Source organism: Acanthochromis polyacanthus, chromosome 13 (genome assembly GCF_021347895.1).
Source record: "Acanthochromis polyacanthus isolate Apoly-LR-REF ecotype Palm Island chromosome 13, KAUST_Apoly_ChrSc, whole genome shotgun sequence".
NCBI classification, from domain to species: Eukaryota; Metazoa; Chordata; class Actinopteri; family Pomacentridae; genus Acanthochromis; species Acanthochromis polyacanthus.
The window spans coordinates 36519874-36540306 of NC_067125.1; the positions used below are offsets into that span (position 1 = coordinate 36519874).

A 20433-nucleotide genomic window follows, 5' to 3' on the forward strand; every position below is an offset into this window, starting at 1 on the left:
TCTAAACCATGTTTCAATCCGTCATATACACATGTACAATTATCTTTCAGCGGCTCCGAATATCTGTGAAATAATTATATTTTTGTTGACTTAAATATAGTTTTAAAAAATTTAATTTTATGGTCAAATGTTGAATTGTTATTAAAAATATAGGTTTTCACATTTTCCATCAAATTAAGTATCTGTAGTTTACCAAAACATTTAAAAAAAATCTGTAAAATAAAATGTTCATTTTTATGGTGTAGCTGACTTTATGTTAAACTGAAAAAAAAAATGTTGGGAGATATTGGCTTGGTGTAGCACTAGTTACCTAGATAAGGGAAACCTTCAAGGAAAATTAAGGGAACGTTTCACTGGCAGTTTTCTGTAGAATTTCTCAAAAAAGTCGCAGTTTCTTGTAAACGCAGCTAAATCTAAAGAAAGAAAGAAATCGATAAAAATCTAAGATCTCAGTTGTGATTATTTTTTAAATAAACGGCATTAAAACCAGAAGTGAAGTTGTGGGTAATTTCTGTGAACTTTACCGTCTCCAAACGTCCCTGCTCACAAAATGGCAGGAAATGAACTTCCCTCGCGACACGTTCATTGTGTATTGCAGAAATCATGGCGCTCTATTTGTCAGCCGCACTGGGCATTTCCAACTGCAAACACAAGGCGGAGAAAACACATCCAGCACACACGAAATAAGAGCTGCAGACAATTTGTTCGCGTTTGTTTTGAGCGGACGACATTTAATAGCCAGATTTTGATGTACCTCTCAAGTTTCCATGTAAGAATTTTAGTTAAATGTGGCTTTTTGGTGCCCGGAGAGGCCACGATGTTACGGGTGTGCGGTCGGATCGTGTTTTGTGCTGAAGGGCTGCTAGTGGAAGTGTAGTATTGTAGCAGCTGAATAGTAATTCTGCTCCGTGTGTGAGAAAGGGAAGAAAGGAGGATAGCTGATAGTGGAGTGCCGCTGGGTAGGAAAACGGTACTTTTTATTCTTTCTGTTCGTACATTCCGCCCGTTTCCACCTCCTTATCCTGGCGAAAGGCTGAACGGTTAAAATGGAGGCGGACAGATCCGGTGGAGGACCAAACCCGAACTCCGGAGGCGGCAGCGGAGCGGGGCGCAACCCGAACGGGCCCAAAGCAGCACCGGGCCAGGCGACATCAGCTGCGGCTCCCGGAGCGATGGCAGCGGCGGCGGCGGCAGCGGCAGCGGCTGCCGGGGCCATCCCTGGGTCGCTGCAGTCTCGGGAGCCGCAGGACGGAGACGCGGGTATGACGCTTCCCGGGATTCTGCACTTCATCCAGTACGAGTGGGGACGTTTCCAGGCCGAGAAATACCGCTGGGAGGCTGAGAGAGACGAACTCAGGGTAAATGTGTTTATCCTTAAGCCTGCGTTTGCAGCCCAGTAAAGGCCAGAACGGATTTTGCAGGAGCTTCTTTGCATTGCCAATGCACACATGCCCTCCAATCAGTCAGTTTTAGGATGACAAAATGCTAATGGGCTAAGGTTACACCTTCTCAACGTGTGGGATCATTAGAGAGTAAATGAAAATCTGAGGACTGAATGACCTCCATTTGATGCTCACTATAAGAAAAACAGCCAGACACAGAAAATAAGCAGTATTTCTTAGATTTGCTAATCTTTGCCTTGTGGGCTTCAAATGCACAAGCAATCACATAACTCACTACAGACAAACACCAGAAAATTATATAATAAGAGGTTTATGTCAGCCTTCAAAAGCAAGCAAGTCATCCTGCCAATAGAGCAGATAGGTAAACCGTTTAGGTGTGGCTACCTTCTCTCCTTCACATTAATGCAGGTACACATCAAAGGCATGCCTCAACCGCACTCTATTTAACTGTATTTTGACATTTGAGTGCAAACATAGTTTGTCAGGAGGCAATTATCTGACTTTTGTCCCCCACAGGAACACATGGACTGATCTGTGGTTGTGTTATTGTGGTAAAAAATGATGACAATGTCACACAGCTGTGAGTTCCCTTTGAAATCGCTTCATCTGCGAATAATAGTTATTTGAGCAATCAAAATAAAATGTCCTTAGGCAAGAAAACGTCTCTGTAAAGAAAGCAATAGTTTGATGTGTATGTTATTTTGTTCAAAAAAGAATTGGCACCGTGACACTAAGTGATCAGGAATAGAGGTTTCTGCTTCTTACATGCACAACAAACAGCCGTTTTTGCATTAAATTGTCTTTATATGAAGTTCTTGATTCATAACCAAGATAAGCTGTAGTTAAGTGTATATTTCTGCACCTGGTGGCTATGAAAGCAAAATGATCATTTTCAACTGGTCACAAAGATGGATGAATCAGTGGAGTACAATGGAGTTGCATTTTCAGAGAGATTGTCAGGTACCATCCTATCTACAGCCAAATCTGCAAAAATTATTTGTGAATCTTAAGTCATAGTATAAAATATATCATTATAAAATGAAATACTTCTTACAGACAAATATAGAGTGTCTGCCTTTAGGTTAGAGAGGTGGGCCTGCATCCTTAAAGGTCATTTGAATCTATAAAATGACGGAAAATGTGTCTAAATGTGTGACTTAGTACCATAACTTTCCCTTGAGCAAGGCATGACTTCCCTGCTGGTACTGGTTATTCAGAAGGCCACAACAGAAGACAGAGGCTTTACTATTCAAATCTTCTGCATGCATGTAACTGTGAGCATTGCTGGGCAAGATTGAGCTTACTCATCAAATTGTTCTTGGACTGAAAAAAGTTAGGAAAATACACACACATACAAGCATGTTTTTGCTCTGCGTTTGGAACAGTTCATCACTTCATTCCTAAACCCGTATGTGGTCTTCCTCCTGTAACCGCAGTTTGTTTGTAATTAGGATGAACTATCCTGCAGAGTTCACGAGCTCAACAAAACCACAGAAAACACTTATCATCACATCTCTTCTGTCAGTCTGCTTCTCATTTTGCCCCCTGACTCAAACATACGTAGTTATAAATAGGAGCATGATAAAATATGGATGAACAATAACAAACTGGCAGTGCTTGCTGCTTTTACAGGCCTGAGTAGGAGAGGGAATGGAAGTCAGAGGCAGGCCTTCACCATGTCCAACATGTCATTAGTGCTTGTTATGAAACTTTGTTTGCATGTGCGCATCTATTGCACATGTTCTGGTTTCACGGGTACAATTAGCACCACGTTCTGTGCTGAGAGAAAGAGTGGATTGCTGGAGTGCCAGCCTGAAAAATTGACCTAGCTTACATTTTAACACCCACAGGCCACAGGCCTCTGGCTTTTGTTGCCAACATGCTTGCTTAGCTCTCACCATGCCAGTTAGCATTCCCCCTGGCTGTGTCCTGCACAGCTAACAACATACTGTACATGCATCTATGCTATAGTTGGCTCACATGCTGCCTACACATGCCATTTTGTTAGCTTAATTCTAAAGGCTGTCCGAGAATGACATGCAAAATCTTTGATGTCAGGGGGCGCACAGTTATCACCGATATTTGACAGGAAGTCAACCCTATCATGTTGCATGTGTGTGACTTTTTCTACGAGTGTGTGGATGTCTTTGTCTGAGGCATAGTGTGTCCCTGAGACCGTGCTGTCAGTGTGAAAGGCCACCTGTGATAGTGTGTCTCCATTGACAGGCCAGGAATGAAGGCCCTCCCTGCTCCGGGCCAGGTGGGACGTCCCAGCTCAAACAGGGGACAGCAGCACAGGGGACAGGTGGCGTTGGCCTTGTTGCTCCGTCCTTCAGACACATAGGCAGCTTTTTCCAGTGAATTCTGTCTAGTCACACTATTACCACTGCACTCTAACTGAACAAGTCTGTTGTAATTAGCTTGTTTTAGCCTGACCCTCATTATATTTTAAGAGACAAACTGTGCAGTAGATTTTAAACCAAGTCACAGCTCTTATTCAGCAGGGAAAAGGATTGACCTTTACCTGTCCCTCTTTGCATTGTTCTCATTTTTCAGCGATTTAATTTTATTCACCATGTCAGTAGTTGTGCAGAATAGGTTACTGGTGACCCAGATGACATCACGTCCGGTTGAGTATGGGCCCGGGGACCCCTGGGTGCACATCTCTAATTAACAGCTCTGTGCTCTCAGCCATGACACACATATGACATCCATATGTATATGTCAGGGTAGAGACTGCGATTTGGTAGAGTTGGAGTTTCTACCAGTAGAGATTGCGATTGCAACCTCTACCAGTAGAATTGGAGTCTCTACCAGTAGAGACTGTGATCGCAGTCTCTACTGGTAGAGACTCCAGTCCTACCAGTAGAGATTTGTCAGGGCTAAGGTTAGACTTTTAAGGTTAGGGTCAGGGGTCAGGGCAGGGGTCAGATTTAAAGTTCCATCTCTACTGGTAGGATTGGAGTTTCTACTGGTAGAGACTCCAATCGCAATCTCTACTGGTAGAAACTCCAACTCTACCCTGACATATACATTATTAGAGTGCATGCCTCCTGCCCACACAAACTTGCTGGGCTCCTGTTTTGTGTGGGATATTTTGACTTTTTTCTATATGCAGCTCCATCCTTATCATTGCATTTAATTTTTTCCCCCATGAAATGAAAACAAAAAAATTCATAATTTGTTTGTTTTTTTCCATGTTGCTGTAACACATTCATGACATGCAGTTTTTTTTGCTTTGTAATCAAGCATCTTCTAGTCAAACTTGGACAGGAAGCACAACTTTTTAAGATGTCATTCTCTTGCCACGGCTCTACTACACACTCTCACTCTAGCACACTCCATCAGAGCACACTGTCCCAGAAAAGTTCATTGCTCTACTTGTTTGATCACGGATTCTCTCATGAGGGTGGAAGGGATGAAAAGATGGAGGGTGGCCAGTGGAGGAGGAAAGCTGCCCTTGACCCTGTTCTGCAGCTCGTACAGAAGGTCTGACAGAATAGGCTAAATGTGTCAGCTCTCCATGCGACAACAAACTCTGGAAAGGTCAGCGGCAGTAGGCCACATGGAGGAGAACCCACCCACAGGAAGGAGAGATCAGATGGCACGGCAGGTTTGCTCGCAACAAGGTTCCTTTGTAGTTCAGGCTTTTAGTTTACCAACATCACATGGCTAAAACAACCGCAGTGTCATTATTGGCAGGGCGATATCAAATGACACCCATAAAACTCACTGCTGACTTTGTTACTCACTGATATGGGTTGGTTTTATTGATGGAATCATATTTTACTTTAGCTTTCATAATAAAAATAGAGATTGGCTTGACCTGCTGCTCCATCGCAGTCAGGATTGTCTCAGCGGCTATTGCTCTTATTGTAGGTGTCATTCTCTTGATAAGAACACCTTTAACAGCTGATGAATGGACTGCTTTGTGCCGTGTGTTGGATCGGGTCCCACACAGGAGTGAAAACAAGTATGTCCCAGTCTGACGTGGGAAAAACACAGACCAATGAAACCTATTACAACTTCTCAATTCATTCAATGAATCTATCACATTAACAAATGGTAATTTGTTAATGTTTTCACTCATCCTCACAGGAGCTTTTAGTTTAGGGCTTTATCTCACCTACATCGGAAGCTGTATTTCTTTTCCCTAAGACAGTATTTAATGTGCTCATTTATCATAGTATTTTTACATCATACTAATCCTTTCAAACAGCAATATTTACTGTAGAAAGGAAGAACAGGCAAAACAAGGTCAGAGACAAAGAACGAGCTGGTAAGCAAGAGAAAAAAAAAAAAAACAGGCATACAACAGTAAAACATTTGACACACTAATCCCCTTGTTTTGGCTACCGTTGTCCGTCAGAAAAAGGCCGTTCTTACAGTTTGTTGTCATGTGAATATAAGGGTGTGAGTGTACACATGAAGCCTTGTCTCTCAGTCGGCCAACAGGGCAGAGTCAGGGATTTGAGGTTTGGATCAACAGTAGGAACCTGTCCTTCTCGCAGTGTGAGACGGCTGCACAGGGGTGTGATGGTTATCTGTGTGTGAAGGCAGGTCGTAGCTCGTCTGCGTGTGAGTAGGAGTAGAAACACTCATCCTGCCCCTTAAAGATGAAGTAGACACATTCTGCTCCGAGGTGGAATTTAAGTTACACTTTGCTGATATGGTGGTTCAAGGATTTGTACTGACTGGGCTTTGTCTTTTTTTTTAAGCTAAACAAGTACATACCTGATCAAAATGTGCATCTTTCACAGATGAAGTCATTCCACAGTGACATTACTGCTTCAGAATGTCGAGATCTTGTATTGGCTTAATTAAGCTGGCCACGGCCTTTCAGTAAGGCTTTAAGCAGTGCTGTGTATTGATTGGTGTTTTCACCCTGAATCGGCCAGTCACACCGATGAATCAGTACACGGAGGATTCTGTGTTCACAGTTGTTTTATTTGTGTACTAAAGTCCTCACATTCCTCTCTGCCCATTTCCAGAGTTTAACAGATTTCCTCCATTTTGGTCTTTTCCTAATGTCACCTTGAATTGAATTGAATTTATTTATTTGATAGGGACGATGCAGTTTAACATAGTTCCATTACTAAGCATGAATCTGATGTGCTGCACAGAGGGTTTATAGCAAATGCTAATTTCCAACTCTTGTCCCTAGATGGGCCTTTAAATATAAAAATCAGAATATATAACATTATAAAATAACAGAAAAGTTTGCAAAAGAACAATAAAATACATGTTCACATAAAAACAAATAATTACACAAACCAGTTCAAAATAAGTTAATAAAAAAAACATGGCAAACTAAGAATGATTACAGCTCTGATTTGCTTTTAGCCAGCACTTGACCTTTGTAGAGAAGGGTTTTAAATCTGTGATTAATTTGATATCGGTTGGTAATGAATTCCAGAGTTTAGAGCCTCTAAAAGAGAAAGCTGACTGTCCAAATGTTGACTTATATTTTTGTATGCTACAGTTTCCATTCACCTTACTTCTTGTTACTCTGCTACTGCTCTGTCTTTGAATAAATTTGGATAAGGGTTCGGGGGCAAGATTATTAATACATTTGAAAACTAATTTAAGGAATGAAAACTGCATGAAACTTTCAAAGCTCAATAGATTGTATTGTATGTGTACTTGCTGATCGAAGTACACATTTAAATCTGAAGATTTCCTTTGAATGTTTAACTGCATCTTTGTTTGTTTATAGCACCCAGTATATAATAATATATGTGAACCTCCCACACCATGGCACTGGCCAGTCATCACAGCAGCTGAACTGTGCTTAGCTTATATTTTCGTCGGTTAATGTCTATGTCTTATTGTGTCCCACTAAAACAAGTGTCTCTGCCCGTGTTAAATGTGCAAATATTGTATTGCAGCTACGACTGCAAAACAGAAATGCTCAGATAACCAACTGCTGTCACTGCTTTTGCAAACCACCTAACTACAGCAAATAATGCAGCATTACGTGGCTCTTCATGCACGGCTGAGCAGAATTTTTCATGTTTCACTGCTCTTCCCAGCCATTGAAATGAACAGTCAATTCATTAGTAACTCCACGTTATTTTAAAGACGTGAGATCATTTGCAAAACCTGACCTGCTCCTCCTGTGTGAGGTCACGTGTAAACCCGACAGTTATCCATATTTCAGAACCTTTTAGATCATGCCTGCCGTGTTGACATGCTAGCTTTGACAGTTATCTCCAAAACTCTCAGATAAGCATATAAAATCACATTGCATTAATCAGGATTACTCAGCAGCAGCAGCAGTAAGGTTTGCTTGGCAGATTATCCCTTGTTCCACTAGCCCTCCTAGCTTGTTACATGACTGTCTGTGTTTGTGTGTGTGTCTGTGTGCGTGTGTGTGCGCTTTCCTCGGAGATTGACTACCCTCTCAAACAGAGCAAGTGTCTGCCCCATGAGATGGCGTTTTTAGACTGTTCTAGTTTTACAGAGCTGCGTATGCGTGTGGGAGCAGACTCGTGGACACAGACAGGGGCGTGCAGAGGAGAAATGGACTGTAAAACAAGCCGTATTAATGCTCCAGCACCGCTTGGCAGAAAGGGAGGAAGAGGGAGAGAGTGAAAATGTACAACTATTGTGCCTTCAATAGCCTGTGTTCTCCACTGGGGCATTTTTTTCCTCCAGCCAGTAGAGGGCAAAATGTTTGCTGCCTAATTTGAATCACAGTTTGCTCAAAATGTGCCCGCTGAGAACTGTTACCTGGTGCGCAGATTGCTTGCAGCCCCTGTCGTAAATCTTCCTCACCCGCTCCGAAAGCCGTTTCACATTTTTGTCAAGTCTTGCATTATGACGGCTTACTCAAGAGAAGACTCTGTGTAAAGATCGTGAAAACCTGACGGTGTCGTCACCAAGCACTCTCTCATTATCACTTGGAAAAAAAAATCTCACAGTGACAGATGGCAAGAATGTGCAGCGAACATGTCTTTCCTCAAGGTAAGAATTTTATCAGCATTGAGGAAGGAAACGGACGGGAAACGAGAGAGGAAGCATATAGAGGAAGGATGTGTTCTGAAAGAGAGTGTTTGAATTTGGCCAGTCTGGGTCTTGTTTTTCCCTCTTCTGCGGATGCGCACTGAGGTCTTGGTTAGGAAAAGTTAAAAATAAGAGCCCTGTTCCACAGCCCTCTACTTATTCCTCTGGGTTTTCAGAAGTCATGTTTGCTATGCTTGTCACATCTGCCTTTTTACTTCACGTTCACAGCCTCTGCTCACGATTTCTGTTGATATCAAACGCTTTACTGTCGCAACTTAATTGAGAGAGTGCGTGTGATTTGTTTATTTTTTAAATCCTGAGTGAACCTAAATATGTTTGGCATTTATAAACGCTTACGTGGGTTGGTTGTGGCGTGTGTATGCCTTTCAAAACGTGCTTTGTGTGTTCCTTACCATCCTGTCTATGTGTGCGTTCCAGGCTCAGGTGGCGTTCCTGCAGGGTGAGAGGAAAGGGCAGGAGAACATGAAACAGGACCTGGTGAGGCGGATCAAAATGCTGGAGTACGCCCTCAAACAAGAGAGGTAAAGCAAATGCCAGGAAAGTCCCTCTTTCTGTCCCCGTCTCCTTCTGTCTGTTATTCATTCAGCCTGTCCCAGTAATTTACATGCTTCAGGCGTAGTGATTTGCTTGTGAAAGATTTACTTGTGTTTTCTTCGTGTTGTTGCCCTCATGTGGTGTTTTGTGGGGTTGCAGGGCCAAGCACCAGAAGCTGAAGACGGGAAACGACCAGAGTCCTGGCGACAAGAAACCAGAGACGGAGGCAGATCAACGTGCGTTTCATGAAGCCCTCTTACACTCATGCATTATATAATCCACACTGCTGCATCTTTTACTGCTGCTGTACATTCAGAGTAGCCCAAAGTTTCTGCTTTTCTCTTTTTCTTGCTCATGCCTCACTGTTGCATCACTATTGAACAATCTATTTTCTGTAGTTCCCAATGGGCCGGCTGAGTCAGATTCTGAGCCAGCCAATCAGATGTCTTGGAAGGAGGGACGTCAGCTACTACGCAAGTAAGGCTTCTCTCAGCCTTTTATGTCATACTTAATGTGTTCCACTACAACTTTATCAGTGCTAATAAATTTGTGATCCAGACTAAAGTGATTAACTTCAGTGAGTGTGTGTGTCCTTTTCCTGTCAATGTAGATATCTTGAGGAAGTGGGTTACTCAGACACTATACTGGACATGCGCTCTAAGCGTGTGCGCTCCCTGCTCGGACGGAGCAGCCCCGAGGCTAACGGTCCCCCGCCGAGCGAAAGCTGCCCTGAGCCTGAGCCACGGGCAGCTGGAGAGTCCCTGTTGGTCAGACAAATAGAGGAACAAATTAAAAGGTGAGACTGTAGAAGCTGACACTCCCTCTTGGCTGTTACTACACAGATTAAAGCAGGGATGTTACTCATGATGACACAGTGAGTATCTAGTTTGCAGAACAAGGCCAAAATCACAGAAGTTAGTATGAGAGAACAAAAAAGACATTTCTTTATTTTTTTAATATTCTTCGTGAAAAGTACCAACTTTGCACTCATCCTATCGTGTATATATAACTTTATATTTTCCCATTTAGTCAGATTATAGTGCAGTTGTTTTCAGTTTTGGAAATTCTGTGAGGAAATATTGGTGCTACAGACTTCTATTCTTGAACCACCCTTTATAGACTTGTCCTGGTTTACACACCACGCCTTAATCTGATTATTGATTCACAGACATGACCTTGATCCATAAATCTTCAGACAAAGACTTCTTACACAATGCAGAGCAGGGTTTGACCTGGTATTTACTATGATCTTAATCAGGAGTGTTTATGGGAAGTCTGACAATTGCGTAATAATGTCGAGGTGAATGGAGTGCTCTTAGAAACGGTGCTTATTCTGTGACTTAGAAATGGATTTATCAGAAAGGTATTGTGCAGGCAGCTACACTGTGAGCGCCTCCCATGTGCTTCTGTCTGCACGAGCAGGAACATGAAGACAGTGAAGCAATAGCACATTCTAATCTCACAACCAGACAAATAGGATGCGCAAAATACGTCCTCCAGAGCTCTGTCAAGGTTGCGTGCCAGTCAGGATACAGAAAATGTGTGTCAGCCACAACGTCAACATCACTGAGAAGTTAAGTGAATGACATTGATTATCTTGTTACTGTGGCATCTGTCAAAAGGTGGGATGCATTAAGCAGCAAGTGAACAGCCAGTTCTTGAAGTGTGTGTGTTGAAAACTAGACATCGCAAGGATCCGAGTGACGTTGACATGGGACAAACTGTGATGGCTAAATGGACAGTGGGTTATCTCCAAAACAGCAAAAGTGGTCCAAATAAAGACAACTGGTGAGATGGTAACAGAATTATAGTTGCTTCAAGAGGGAGTGGAGGCTGGCTTGTGTGGTCGGACTCCACAGAAAAGCTACTGTACTGCAAAATGCTGAAAACACTAATGCTGGCTATGATACAAATAGTAAATGGTTCACTTGTATGGCACCTTTTTTGGCCTTAGGTTTTCCAAAACACTTCAAATAATGCCTCTCACACACACGCGCACACACACACACACACACACACACACACACACACTAGAGGTAACATGCAAATGAGTGTCAACACTGGAAGTAGAAAAGAGATGGCAGCAGGATGCATTACGGGGGGGCAGAGAAAATTCCGGGCAATGTTCTGCCGGATGCCTTGACTCCTGGCGTTCAGATGCCACCCACTTAAACACTGCAGACCGTGTAAACCCCTTCATAACAGCAATATTCTCCGATGCAAGTGGTCTGTTTAGCAAGAAAATGCCCCCTGGCACACTACAGGGCACACTCATTGGTACTGCAGAGACCATGCCTCGACCAGTCGGAGGTGTTTTGAGAAGAAGCAACACAACTTTAGGCAAGGAGTTTTGGGTTGTGGCTGATCGGTATATTTTGCTACTTAAAGATTAAGTCTGTGAGATGAAATATTATTATTCATGTTAGCTTAAAAAGTTTTCTCTGAGTTGGAAAGTCATCAAACTCATAATTAATGCACTCAGATTTTAAAAAATAATGTATAGTATAAGGTCTAATAGAGGTCATCCTGCCGCTGTAAGATGTCGTCCTAAATATTCCTTTTGCCTCTTTCAATGTGAGGTAGAGTGTTGATATTATTAATCATGTGTCTGTTTGTAGGAACGCGGGCAAGGAGAGCTCTAAAGAACGTGTTGGTGGGTCGGTGCTGGATAAGATCCCCTTCCTGCACGGCTGTGAAGATGATGATGAAGATGACAGTGACGAGGAAGATGACTTCCAAGGAATGGCCACCGACTGCATCGACGGTCCCCGCAAGAGCAAAAAGTCTCGTGTAAAGGTGCGATTACAAGAAACATAGTGACTGAAAGAATGTTCTCACAAACAATAAACCAAGTTGTTGCCTTATACTGTATAGTTAACTGCTCTCTGTTCTGGTGTCCAGATGGGTTCGGAGCCTATGACCACAGATCTGGACCCGGAGGACGAGGAGGACGAAGACGATTCAGAAGACGCCCTCAGTGAATTTGACTTCCTGGGCTCAGGGGAGGATGGGGAGGGGGCGGGAGAGGCCCGGATCTCGGGGGACGGCCGGGAGTTAGGTACGCTGTTGCCCTAGCAACACCATCAGCACCAGCACTTCCAGAATCACTGCCACCAGTGTATCTGTCTTTTTTGCCCCCTCGCTCACCTTTTTATCTTTTACTTCTCATTGTGTCTTGGCATCTCTTGTCAATAAAACCAACCTCTTTTCCCAACCACCTGTCTCTCTGTCCTGTTTCACGAGCTGTCAGTCTGTGACTCTATAGAGCCGTGTAGCTGTCATCTTTGTCTGTAGGTGTATTTTTTGTGGTCCAGGGTCATTCCAAAGGTTCTCACGCATGCTGCCTCTTCTTTCTGTGTGTTCACATTTCATTCTTTGAATCATATTTACGCTGTCGTCGTGCTTTTGCAGACTTCATCTTCTCTATGAAAGAATGTTTAAAATTGTGTGAGTCAATGTTGTTTCTGTATCTAAAGAACAAAGTCTGTCCTTTTGCCTCTTTCTGTCTTCGTCTCTCATTTGTCCATCTCTTGGCCTCTACGTCCAACCTCCGCCTCTCTGCATGACTGGATGTTTTGTGTCTCTCTCCTCTTGCCGGGTTCAGAAAACCGCAGGAACAAGTTACAAGGCATGATGTCGGACTTCCCTCCTAAACCTACCCCGCCCCCCTCTGTATCAGGACAGGCTCGCTCTGGGGAAGGTAAGACTTCACCATCAAATATGCCCATAAAAAAAACCAACATTTTTTCTACGTATTCTTCCTCAGTCTACCCTGCATCCCACACGCATGATTGTAACTGAGACGCTGAATCTCACTTTTAGATTCCGTCTTAGATTCGTTCAATTTTGACACTTGCGTAGGGGTAAACTTGCAAGGATGCTCCTACACCTAAATATTTCCTCTGGTCCATAGTGTGGGAGTGAGGAAGTAGGATGGACAGAAGGACTCAGCTCTGGTTCCGCTATCTGAGATTCACTGCTGTATTTTTCACTTATCTCAGCCTGTATTTTTAGAACCATGACATTTGTCAAGATTCAGTGGCAACTCTTGTGCTTTTCCACACCCCATCCTGCAGGTGGCGCCCTCGGTTTTTCGTCTGATGTCTTCATTATGGATGCTGTCGGAGGAGGGGACATGAACTTGGGTGAACTGGCTGATCTCACTGTTGCCAATGACAATGATCTCTCCATGGATGTAATTAGACATTTGTTTTAATCAGTGAACAAAATGTAATCCCATGCTGCAACTCAATATTTGGATGCTCACTCTTATTTTTCACTTGTCCCCCGTCAGATGCAGGATAACAGGGAGGAGTTTAAGAAGACATGGAACCCTCGTTTCACACTACGCAGCCACTTTGATGCCATCCGTGCTTTGACCTTTCACCCCAACCAAGCCGTGCTGCTCACAGCCTCTGAGGACGGTACACTAAAACTGTGGAACCTCAACAAGGCCATGCACTCTAAAAAGTAAGAGTCCTTCTGGTGCAGAAAAATCGTTTCATCGCAAATTCATTCATACGTTTTTTGCATATTTAAAACTGCCTCCTTCCACAGGAATGCAGCTTTGGATGTTGAGCCCATCTACACGTTTAGAGCACACAGGTGAGTTCAGTCTGAGACATATAGAGACACAATTTCATATTTCACACACGAACCTGCTACTGACATCCAACTTCAATTTCCTGATACGTGTGTCTTTCTGTCTAGTGGGGCTGTTCTGTCACTGACGATGGGCGAGGATGGAGAGTCCTGCTACAGCGGAGGTCTGGATGGGACTGTCAGGTGTTGGAAGATGCCAGACCTTAATGTGGACCCATATGATAACTATGGTGAGCCATTCAAAACTGCTTAGTTTATAGAGACATTCATTTTTACTGTAGTCTTTGTTTTTTTTCTGATTAAATATGCGTTTCTGCATCCAGATCCCGGCATTGAGAGCAGCGCACTAGCAGGCCATGAGGACAGCGTCTGGGGTCTGACCTACTCGGCAGTTCACCATCGTCTTGCCTCCTGCTCAGCCGACGGCACCATTCGCATCTGGGACCCTCAGAACTCGTCTCCCTGCTTGTCCGTCTTCAACAAAGAGAGAGGTAGAAATCTGTGTGTAGAGTTGCCGTTGAGCTTTGCGTTGTGTTCGACCCCGCAGCTTCATCGTCTCCCGTCTTTTCCCAGAGCATGGAACACCCACCTCTGTGGCCTTCGTGGCCACCGACCCCAACCAGGTGGTGGTTTCATTTGACGGTGGGGAGACGCTGCTCTACGACCTCAACACAGAGCAGAGCGTCACTGCACTAGAGACGCAGACCAAAGATGGTACGCTCTGGATGCAGTTTAGCCGTTTATTTGTCACCTTTTTAGAATTGCATTAAAAAATAACTAAATAACAAGACTACATTAAAATCAAATTGCTTGTCTTTTCTTTTGCAGGCAGTGAGCTGATCAACCGTGTCGTCAGTCACCCATCTGAGCCCGTCTCCATCACTGCACACGAGAACCGCACCATCCGCTTCCTAGACAACAAGACAGGTATTTGCAGGAAGTGTTGTATTTGCAGTTATTGGAATTTCTTTTCTGACATCCATCTAAATAAACGTGCTGTGTGTGTTTGTGCAGGAAAAGTTGTCCACTCAATGGTGGCTCACTTAGATGCAGTCACCTGTCTCACTACAGACCCTAAAGGCACTTACCTCATCTCTGGCAGTGAGTATTACGCAGGTTTTCTTATTTAGCTGAACATTTTAGGCTCTGACTTCCATTTTATAATAAAAACGGTAAACATCATCTTTAAAATAGTGTAATTTCCGACCATATCTACTCCTCTGTGCACTGAAAAACATCTGGTTTTCTTATAACATCACGGTACCTAAAGATCTTACTGTTATTCGTTTGCTTTGAGATTGCCTCCATGCTGCATATAATCAGGTATTTAGAAGGAAGTAATTAATGAGCAACAGCAATTTGAACAGACGTAATAGAAGTACAGATTTCCAATTTCTTTTTTGTGAGGTAAAGAAAGCACAAAGTAATTTCTACCATATTAGTGAAACAACAAAACAATTTGCAATCTTGGCTATAATAACAATGCAACACATTGCAGTAGAAGCCATGCTTTAAATCTCCTTGACATTGTACTCCACAGCAATCTTTGCCCCCCTCGTAACACTGTTTTTGTTCGTACCCCCCTTACCTCCGACAGGCCACGACTGCTCGGTGCGCCTATGGATGCTGGACAACAGGACGTGCGTGCAGGAGATCACTGCCCACAGGAAGAAGCATGACGAGGCCATTCATGACGTGGCCTTCCACTCTTCCCAGCCCTTCATTGCCAGCGCTGGCGCAGATGCACTTGCCAAGATTTTTGTCTGACAGCACTGTCGTCATTCTGGTGAGACCGAAAGAACAAGGGTGGGGCGCAGAGGGTGGGAGTAGTTGGAGCCTACAGATTTTGACATCTCACATGTATTTAGACATAAACTGGCGCATCATAGTCAGACGGGTTGCAGAAATATTCACTCTTCACATACTGTCTTATAAAAGGCCTTATTGCTCTGTCATAAAAAAACAAACATTTTACACTGAAGACTCATTGTATTCAGTTTATTTGTACTATTCAGCCTCTGAGAATTTTAAAACCAATTAGTACAATATTACAATTACCTCATGGATGTGTTTTGCTCATGCCACCTTTTTGCTCACAGTTTGCTCATTTTTGACTGTATTATATATTCCTGCACCTCTATGGAAACAGCACAGCCATGGCTAGAAGCAGAGCAGCCTCCAAAATATTTTCTTTTGACTTTCTTTGCCTATTTATATTTTAAAAACTGTAAAAGCCCAGAATCAGTATGTGCAGCAGGTGTTAGCAGTACTATGTAAACACAGCCTCCAGCTCAGCCAAAAAGTCCCTGTTTTTGTTTTTTTTGTCATGTAATTGTTGGTCACAGCTGAGGCAATAATGGCTTCTCTGTTATGCCGAGGAGTGCAGAATGTTTAGTATTTTACTGTACAGTACAGTCAGGTTTTTAAGTGAGACGGGATGAAATATCATGAATTTAAGTTTAGATTTGGTTAATTGTCCAGATAAAACCAAAAGTTGTAGGACTGTTGAAAACTTAAAAACCTAATGATTTTTCTTGTTTTGTTTTTCTGGCTCTGATAAATTGTATAATTAAAATTTATACAAGGTGTCCCAAAAAATGTGTCCACCTTTTAGCAGCTGATAACTAACTAACCTCACACCACTAGACTTCTTTTTATGGGGATGCCTAAAAGACAAAGTCTACGCAGTGAAACCTGCAACAATCACTGAATTGAGAGCAACCATTGAACGTGAATGCACGCAGATACCAAAGGAACTGCTTCATGATCGCTTTGTGTTGTCGGCAGTGTGTGGACCAGAACGGACATCAGTTTGAGAACGGGCGATGACAAAACAATAGAATGATGTTTGTAAATTCTTTTACCGGGCTAAGCAAAAGTTCTGTTACACTCTGTTTCATGATCTTTAAAGACGTTTACATGTTGGAGTGAAAAATTCCATTGAATAAACTGAAAGTTCTACCTTATAGGCAGGTGTCATTAATACAATTTTTTTTCTCCGGTGAAGTTGTATCAAGATGGAAGTCAAAAGAGTTGAGATATCTGCTCTCCTTTGTGCTGAACATCAGCCGGATGACCGTCCACAGAGTCGCGGAGAGGCTAAAGAATGGTGAAGATCTTTCAGGTCTTCACCATTCTTGAGCCTCTCCGCGACTCTGTGGACGGTCATCCGGCTGATGTTCAGCTGCTTGGCTCTGTCAGACTTGTTGTGGCCAGCATGAAGGAGAGCAGATATCTCAACTCTTTTGACTTCCATCTTGATACAACTTCACCGGAGAAAAAAACTGTATTAAGGACACCTGCCTATAAGGTAGAACTTTCAGTTTATTTAATGGAATTTTTCACTCCGACATGTAAACGTCTCTGAAGATCATGAAACCATGTAACAGAACTTTTGCAAAGCCCGGTACATGTTGCAAATTAAACGAATTACAATTAACACCTAGTTTACAATTATTTAAAGTGCAGATACATTTTTTGGGACACCCTGTGTTTTTGTTTACGATAACACGCCTGAGAGTTTTGTGTTTGTGTCAAAAACTTTTTCTCAAGTTCTTGAACCCTGTTGGGTTTTAATTGTTCAGTTTAACGTTCACGATGCCTGCCTTTTGTTTGCTCACCATAACAACATTACCCTCAAAATACACTTTTCATCGTGTGACTCCTCTTCCAGCTTTCACATGACACCTAATCTTTTTGCATTGTGTGGACATTGTAAGCGGTTGTTGTTCTAACATAATTTTCTTCCTTTTCTGCCTTTAGAGTCCTACTACCACAACTGGGCCAAAATAGACTGAAGACTACAGTGGACAAATTTTACCTGCTTGCACACAGACACACACTCACCCACACACACTTGTCCTGCACCCCACTGGCTGGGTCATCGCCACAGGACGTCGCCTCCCTCCCCCTCGATTCCTTGCTGTTCTCTGATGCCTCAGTGACTTCTTGTAATACTAATCACATCTTGTAATGCTTTTTTATAACTTTAAAATCCTGGCTACTCTGTTTTCAAGTAATCATGTTTGGAGTAACACTTTTCTACACTACAATACTCGGTTCTGCTTTTTTTCAGTCGGCCAACGGCTCGAACAAATGACCTTGTGTGTGCATTTTTGTTGCGCTTCAGCCGCTGACACACTACTCACACTTCACGGAAAGAACCAACACTCACACTGCACACAATGCACAAATGCACCGCCACATTTCATTTTAGATCTTTTTTTAAAACTAGTTGAATAACTGCTTGTGGCTAGCATACATGTGTAGGCATGACTTAAAGAGTAACTGCTCCCAGTGTTGACAGAAAACACCTGACCCGACCTCTACATTGGGAATCAATGTATTACATTCCAAAGACTCCAGGTAGGGTGTGTGTGGTGTCGTATTTGGGGTTGGAGAATGTTTAGCTTAGTTGTGCGTGACGTGAGGAAGCACTAGACGGTGGCTAACCAGTGTTGAACAAATAGCTTTAATTTCAACGTTGACACAGAGTCCCAATGTAAGTCTGAGTATTGTAGCGTTCCCACGATTCTGCTTATATTTGCGTGTGTGTGAGGCTAACTGTCACTTTGCTGTGCAAGATAAATGAACATAATCCCACAATCCATTTCTACAGATGTGCAGTTTGAACTCGACTCTGCAAACTGACGCTCTCACTCCACGTAAACGAGTGAGATGTTAAACTCTATAGATTACATCGCTTGTGAGGCTGGTCTGTAGTCTCTCAACAAATGGCACAGATTGTGTCATTTGGTGCTTTTACTGTACAGAAAAGTGTGAATGTGTGTGTGCTTGTATATGCACTAGTTAAATCACGGTGCTATGAAAGACCTTGTCAGTCTTGAGTCAGAATCAGGGACCTGTTTTGTGTGTTCGTGTGAGAAAGAGAGACTGTGTTTCTCACTCATTGGGCTATAGATGTACATCAAGTGAATCACCTTTTTAAGTGACATTTAATAGTCGAATCATTTCATTATCTGTGGTCACATTTCAAATTAACCGTCACTGTTAATGTTTCTCATGAGAGGAATGAGAATAATGTCGGCCTCAGTCGTTTCTGGCTTGAGGGAGTGTACAGAGCTGATAGCCATGTTAAAGCGAGGACCACCAGGACTGAAACGGTTTTTCCTCCCATGAGAGATTGTCTCTTTTTGAAGTTGGTGTTCGGTTATGGCTTATTTTTTTCTGACTTTCACAAAAGCTTGACATCACCTTCACTTGTGTGCCGAAGTGACGTTTCCTCTGCATCAGTTGCAGGAGCAGCACATTAGCCTGAGAGCTAATGTGTGAAGCTGGACTCCTCTTTCAAAAGAGGAATGCTGTGAGGGAGGGGATTTTTTTTTTCTTTTTCATTTCAGAATGGAAAGAAAAAGTATTAAGTTAAGATGTGTGGATGTCAGCTGACAACACTGACAATTCAGCACCTAATCTGTCTTGGTTGTGTCATGGTTCTGCTATTTTGGATATAACCCTGAGAACATTTGGATGAAGTGGAAAGATTCCTCTTTTGAGACACCTCACATCGATCTCTGTTTGTGTTGTGCATTTATAACCACAGGACAAACGTTTCTTTATTTAAGTCAAAGTTGCCCCATTTTATTAATGGTTAATTTTATGTTTTTACTCTGAGAAAGACTGCTTAAATCTGCTGTTAAATCAGTTATTTTTGGGGCATCCTCCACCTCTTTTAGACTACAGGGTCACACTAGTGGTCAGTTTAAAGTAGCCTAGAGGTAAACACTGCTTTCCAAATCACTGGAGACACTAGCGATCATATTTCATCGATATGTTTTTTTTCCAAACAGGGTGGTGTGACTGTTGTTTGACATTAAGATGTCACTCTGCTGTTGCTTTGGCGTGAATCTGTCAAAGAAAACAACCAGGTGCAACTACATTATCGTACTGCTGCTGGGCATAACGTCCTGTTATCACATTTAACTTCTATTTGGCTCCATGTTGCACTACGTCTAAAAGTGCATGCTTTAGGTTAGGAGCGGACAGACAGGGTGCAGAAAGTAGTAGCGAATACTACCAGGGTGGAACCTGCTGTGGCTCACAGTTATTTGATAATTAGACTTACTGATGGCCGACTGATGCTTTCTTTTCGTCCTGAGCCACTATGTTCCCTCTGAAAATAAAGACAAATCAGTATGACACATCAAAAAAGAAGAAGAAATTGAAATAGAGGTTGTAAATGATGACTAGAGTTGCCATTATGTGCTGTAAATGTCCATCATTTCCTTGTTTTCTTTCTTGCATTTCTTTTCTTTGATTATGAATATTATTAAGATGTAAGAATACTGTAGTATCATAAGTGAATCATTCTTCCTTGCTAGGCATAGAACTTGCTTGTGATTGATAATGGCAATGTAAAACTTGTAAAAAATCAAAAGGATTAAAAAACATGAAAAATGAAGAAAATGAGTACAAAAAAAAAAAATCTGTTACCAGTCAGAGGCCAAGGTAAAGGACTCTCATTTCTTTGTGTTTTTATTTTTTTATTAGCAATTTATCACTGTGTGATATTTTGTACATCATATTAAGCTGTATTCAAACGATTTCCTCTAACTACAAGGGATAAGAGACCTGCTTTTTATTAATTTTGTTTTATTATATATTTTTGAACTGCATTCTAGCTTGTATCAAATGACTTTCTCTTTTTGTTTACGGGTCCCCTGTTGTATGTCATTAAGGAAGAAAAAAAGAAAAGACAAAAAATGAAAATTTTGTACAGTGAATTGGGAGTTGTGTTTCTTTCCTGTCTTTCTTGCTTTCTAAAAACACATGGAGCCATGGAGGTATCAATGCTTAAATAAAGAAAAGTACACTGTAGTAGTGTGAAGCATGAAGTACTTAAAAGGGATTG

The 20433-nt window shown here is 42.4% G+C and overlaps 1 protein-coding gene across 1 annotated transcript; it reads left to right on the forward strand.

The window, feature by feature from the left end:
* The first annotated feature begins 543 nt into the window (after positions 1–543).
* Positions 544–20305, forward strand: strn4 (striatin, calmodulin binding protein 4). The gene is made up of 18 exons (XM_022217078.2): positions 544–1358; positions 8847–8950; positions 9123–9199; positions 9362–9440; positions 9574–9759; positions 11582–11759; positions 11865–12021; positions 12568–12663; positions 13040–13158; positions 13258–13433; positions 13521–13568; positions 13674–13795; positions 13889–14056; positions 14139–14279; positions 14394–14492; positions 14580–14666; positions 15163–15351; positions 17328–20305. Exons 1-17 carry the CDS (start codon positions 1047–1049, stop codon positions 15330–15332), a joined length of 2319 nt encoding a protein of 772 aa, XP_022072770.1. The 5' UTR covers positions 544–1046; the 3' UTR covers positions 15333–15351; positions 17328–20305.
* The last annotated feature ends 128 nt before the right edge of the window (positions 20306–20433 follow it).